This window comes from Aptenodytes forsteri, unplaced genomic scaffold, assembly GCF_000699145.1.
Source record: "Aptenodytes forsteri isolate BGI_AS27 unplaced genomic scaffold, ASM69914v1 Scaffold9, whole genome shotgun sequence".
Lineage (NCBI taxonomy): Eukaryota > Metazoa > Chordata > Aves > Sphenisciformes > Spheniscidae > Aptenodytes > Aptenodytes forsteri.
In genome coordinates, this window is record NW_008796217.1 from 5,821,647 (window position 1) to 5,827,364 (window position 5,718).

The window sequence follows — 5,718 nt, forward strand, 5'->3', positions numbered from 1 at the left end:
TTTCAAGCGAGAGCTACCGAAATGGCAGGGACGGGGCCGACGGGCGCGCGTTTCCCTACGGCGTTTATCTGCCCGCAAGCTGCGAGGCGAAGGTGCCGCGTTTCCCGGCACACGCCCGCCTTGCCCGCGGGGGTCGGTGCAGCGGCTGGGGGGGGGGGGGGGGGGGACCCCCGGGGGGGCCCCCCCCCCCCGCGGCTGTGGAGGAAGGGGCAGTCATCCTCGGGGTTACCCCCTCCCTCCAAGCCCGCGATAAAAAGCCCGCCGAGGCTAGGCGGGGCTCTCCACCCGGAGCCTCCTGTTTGTCTCAGTAAATCACATTACGAAGCAAAGTGCAAGGGTAGTTAACTTTATCTTCTGTTAATGTAAACAAATAAGAAGCATTCAGTTCCTTGATCTTTATTTAAATATAGAGTTGTTTATCAGTGTCATCCTATGAAGATTAATTAGATACCTTTATTCACAATTTGGCGTCTGACACCCCGTTTTAGGAATGCATTATAATCACAAGGTGTTAATTGGGGCCAGCCAGGCACTTAGGTTTCTATTAAAACAGTGTGAGGACTTTTCAGAAGTATTAAGTTCTTTTTAACTGCGCGGTGCAAAAATATATCGCTCTTAATAACACAGCGCGGCCGAATCGCGCTCCTGAGCGCTGTATAATCGGCGTTTGGAGCCCGGGAAGGGCGGGCGAGGTGAGGCCGGCATGCCACCGCACCCCGGGCTGGAAACGGGGGAGAGCCTGCCTTTCCAGGGGGATTTTCTGGAAGGGGGTATCCCCCATTTAGAAGAAAAAAATAGGGAAAAAGAAACAAAAAAAATATTCCGTCCCCAGTCGCTTAAAAATTACCGCCAGTCCCCTTCTGTCCCAAATCGGATGTGACTCTCTGCAGGGGGAGAGCCGCTGGGACAACGATTTGTTTCGCCTGCCAACGCGCAGAGCCGGAGCCTCGCACCGAGAAGTGAAGAGCTGATCGAAATTTCCTCGGGAATCCGCCGTTCTCCGCTCCGGAGCGGCGGAGCCGCCCGGGGGCCGCTGCCAGCGCCCCCCGCCCGCGTTTACCTCTTCTGGGGCGGGCCCCGGCCTGAGCCCCTGGTTTATTTTGTTTGCAGCCGGGCACGGCTAACGGTTTAATCCCATTACTGCCTGCATATCGTCAGGAAAGGTCCCGCTGCCGCGGGAGCCGGGACTCAATCGCTCTGCCAGGAGGAGCTTTCTCCCCAGATAAGCGGGCAGGGGAATTTCTTACCGTGTTCCGGGAAACGGAGGGGGCAGGCAGGGGCAGCCCCGCTGCTGCTGGGGGAGGCCAGCCGAGTTCACAATGCGCTCCCCGGGACGAGGGCTGAGCTCACACCTCGCCTCCCGCAGCAGGGTGGTGGTGGCGGCGGGGGCAGGGGAAAAGAGGCACCGCCGCATTTTTGGACCAAGCCGGGGGCTCAGAGGTTGGGGGATGCACGGGAGAACTGTGGCAAACTGTGAGAAGATGTAAAAAAACCCACCCACACACAGATAGCACCTAACAGCGTCCAAATGGGCACAGTGCAAGGGATAAAGCAGCAAGGAGAAACTTTGCAAGGCATGTCTAGATATAGAGACAACTCAGCCCCCAAAGATTGTGCTCCCTCCTCCTCCCCCAAGCTGGGACACCCAGTAGAGGCAAAGACGAGGCAGAGAGCCACCCCCACTCTTGTCCCTGGCACCACCACATTTATTAAAAATTACTACTATGTACATAGAAAAAGAAAACGGAACCAAGTTTTGTTGGGAGAAGAGTTTGTGTGCCAGTGCTCTAGGGCTGATCAGTTTAAAATGGCTGAAACTATAGGCAAGAAGAGTGGGCAAGTTACATCACTTCATTTTGTACAGGGCAGCTGAAAAAGTCACTTTACGTACACGTAAATAGAAATCCGTTCATGTTTTTCGCAATGCTCCATATGCTAGGTTTGATTAACCAAAAAAAAAAAAGCCTTTTGAACTTCAAAGCACCACCAGAGGTCCTTCTGACTGAACAGCTATAGGTCAACTATTTATACATTATTCCACAATATTCTACAGTGTACCTAGACAAAACACAACTGTACACTTTGTTTTTGGCCACCTCAATAAAGGTTAGGCTTTTGGGATGGAGGCATGTTTTTTTGTAATGCAAGTTCTAAACTAAGAAGTCAGATTTGGTCATTGTAACCCCATCGTTAGCAAAAAGACCTTCAAGTCAAAATCCTGCCTGGCAAGCAGGCCTCATTTTGGCCATCTTCTGCCAAAGAAAGCCTCAGCCGAGCAATATCCAACTCGGCCAACTGTGCTGCAGACAAGGGTTGAAGAAGCCAGCTCAGTCTAAAGCAGAACATAGCATTTGTGCAGCTCCCCGCAACCCAGCCCCCCTTTATCTGAGGGGCAGGCAGGGAAGAAAGTTAAATTTGGGATCCTACCCCCTTATTTCCTTGCTCAGGAGTGCATAGATTTGATCAGGCCTCTGAGCCAAGCCTAACTGTACACTTTAGTGTCTCCAATAAATAAGCCACATTGTAAAAAAAATCTAGGCTCCTGCTTACAGCTTCCACATGTGGTTCCTTCTAAAAGAGGGGAAGAATTCTACCATAGTTTGCTCTTTTTTGCTCTTTCCCTCCTTTGTTACCTGCAACAGTCAAAAAGCTTTGGCACCTTCTTTAGAATTGCACACAACAATTCAAGGTGGAAGGCAAGAGTGTTTTTGGCAATTGTAATGCAAAAAAACCAAGGCCACCCTGAAAAAAAATTAGCCAATTGGAATAAAAGGATGCTTTAAGAACTAGTATAGAACGCATAGTAGCCCATGCCTTTTGAAGTGTCTTTGCTATAGTCCTCAGCATTAATGTCCTCACATTTCATAGTTGGGGAATTTTCATTGCTGGAAGTGCTAGGGGATAGCCGTCTTCTCTTACAAGCACCCGTGTAGACCCCAGAATCATTTGAATCTAGAGACTTTATGGAGGGTGGAGTCTCTATCCAGGATGAGCCAATTTCTTCTTTCACCTTCTCCTTAGAAAGCTGGTCTTCGGAGAAACCTGAAGGACTTGTTCTGGAGGTCCAAGGTAATCCTGTTGTCATTTTTCTCTGGTAAGAGCCCCTGCTCCCCCAGCCTGCCATGGATGGAAATGTCGGGTCAGGGTAGTACCCCAGAGCATGGGATGTCTGAAGGGGGAGGGATTTAATGCCATAAGGGAGCAAGGTGCTAGGAGAATACTCCGTCTCGTAGGAGTTCATGTCCAGTTTGTTGGCACTGGGCTGCTGTACAGGCGTAACAAACCACCGCTGAGGAGGGCTGGCCACCTCTTCATTCTGCTGCGGGGAGAGCAAGCCGTTTGTCTGAGGGACGGTTCTCTCACTGTTGTAAAACCTGGCTGGGGGCAGGTTGTTGACAAACTGTTCTTGGAAGAACGGTTGCACGCTGTATCGGGCACCAGGGACGATCTGGTGGGATCTAGGAGAATCCGTGGGAGATGGAGTTAATCTGTCATTTTCTGAAGCTGTGTACATGCTACAACAAAAGAGAAATACTGAGTGGTGTTCTTCACAATTCCAGTATGATAGTAAGACAACACAAACAGGAAGAAACTGAGTTATTTCTTAATTAGAATCACAACTAGGTTTAACTGGATGGCTGTTCATTTTCATCCAATTTAGGAATCGTTTTTCCTAAACCAGTATAAAATTTCTAGTATTACCGTTACACATATACACTGTTTTCTGCCAGCCAACCCATTTTAAATGAGGTGCAGCACCTTCCTCCCAGAAGCCATACTTGCATATATACAGCTCCAGTTTTTCAAAGGCCATTTGATGCTAGAAAGTGAGCGATAGGCCCATCTTCTGCTGACAATTTGAAGAAGCTGCCTGCTCTCTGGAGATCCTTGATACACTACTGCCAATCTGCAGGCCAGCTAGGTTCTGCCAGTACAAATTTTCTACCAAAATTGAGAAGCCTGCTGGAAGACAGGTCATCAAGACAATACAGTAACTATACAAACAGACATTTAATGTTTCTAGACAGACATTTAATGTCTTTGAAAGGAGTACATCAGCTAGCAAAGCTGCCAGCTGAAGTATTACTACTTCTGAATAACTGAAGTAGTGTCTAAAGAAAAAGACTCTTCCACACACATTTCAGGCCAGAATCATGCCTCCTAGAGACAGCTGCAAGAGAAGACAGAAGCGTACTTACGAGTCATAGTTGTCTCTGAAGCCTTTTGCAAAAGGATTATGGTCAATTTTGAGCTGGGTAATCTAAAAGTGAAAGCAGAACATAGTAAGATGAGATGTTGAACCCACAAGACAATTTTATTCTTAATTGTCATTTTATACATCCATGCTTACGTCAGTGTTTTGATATGCTGTAACTGCTATGAACTGCGTTTCAGGGAAAATAAATGTTTGAGTCTTTGAGGAATCATTCAGATCTTCAACACCATCTTCAGTCACTTCCACAATGTGAAGCCGGGGCTGGTACTTGTGTAGGGATTGCAGTACTATCATCTAAAAGGAACCGTGGGAGAGACGAGATCTTTAGACAAACTGCGTCTAACATTAAAATATCTATTTTATAGCCTGACATTTTCTTCCTGTAAATTGTGATCTTTTGACTTGGGAATGGAGCAATTTTAACTGTTAACAGGAGATCCTTCACAGCTTATAGCCCTGTTTCACTAGATTACTAATATGCTAAAATCTGTAAACGCAGGAAATCAAGAGCCATCAGCTACACTCCCACTTTTTGAGCAACTCCGGAGATAGATGTGTGAATTTCTTTGTCTTTAGCCAATATATCTATTTCTGACATTGCTTCTCCTTATGAAGACAATTAGAAAAGAAAACAAAACCTACGATCCAGTTCAAGAAGGGAACAAGTCACAAGAACAGTGATCTAGCTGCTCGATTAAATGCTGTAAAGCCCCAAAACCCCAGGGCTCCCCCGGCTGAGCCACCAAAAGCCCCTTCAAGCCTGACTTCCCCCCCCATTTACCTGTGCGTTGTTGTTGTTAGCACCTTTATTGTTCGTTAGCTTCAGTTTCCCGAAAGAAATCTCCTGCCTCATCCAGTGAGCCCCGGTGTTGGGCGACTCGGGGTGCACGTACACTTTGTTGCCTGGGGAAGATAAGCACGTAAAGCGGCCGCCGGGCACAAGCGCTTTGTTCCACCGCCGGCAGCTCGGAGCAGCCGGGCAGAGGCCCGGGCAGCACCTCGCGTCCCCCGACGTCCCCTCTCCAACACAGCCTCGCACACCGCGGCGTGAAAAAAAGTTGCAAGACGCCCTTAAAAGCGCGGCTCTGCCCGCAGCGGGATGCCGGGGGCGAGGAAACCCCTGCAGAGGTGAGCGAAGCGCCAACTCTTTCTGGAAAGCCGACCCGCGGGGGAGGGCGGCGGGGAGACCCCGGAGAACCCGCACCTACCTTGCATGTTGTTGTCAGCTTTGCCGCAGGTCACCCACTTGCCCCCCTGGAAACGCCAGTGGTTGGGGTCCGCCAACACCACCTCCACGAAGACGTTGTAGTGGGCCGTGGGGTTGAGGCCGGTGATGTTAAAGCTCAGGAAAGGAAACATCCTCCTGGGGAGGGGAGGAAACGCACACGGCATGCGAGGCGGGCCAGGGAACGGGGCGCGGGTTCCGGAGGCAGCTGGAGACGGCCGCGGGGTGCCCCATCCATCCTGGCACGGAGGAAACCGAGGAGGCAGGCGACGAGCCC

General features: G+C 49.8%; 1 protein-coding gene across 1 annotated transcript; it reads right to left on the minus strand.

The window, feature by feature from the left end:
• Positions 1–1,518: 1,518 nt before the first annotated feature.
• Positions 1,519–5,576, minus strand: EOMES (eomesodermin). Its single transcript, XM_009288624.2, has 5 exons — positions 5,425–5,576; positions 4,998–5,119; positions 4,352–4,510; positions 4,200–4,261; positions 1,519–3,515 (listed from the first exon to the last, which is right to left on the minus strand). The coding sequence occupies exons 1-5, from the start codon at positions 5,573–5,575 to the stop codon at positions 2,780–2,782; spliced, it is 1,230 nt and encodes a 409-aa protein (XP_009286899.1). The 5' UTR covers position 5,576; the 3' UTR covers positions 1,519–2,779.
• Between the last annotated feature and the right edge of the window lie 142 nt (positions 5,577–5,718).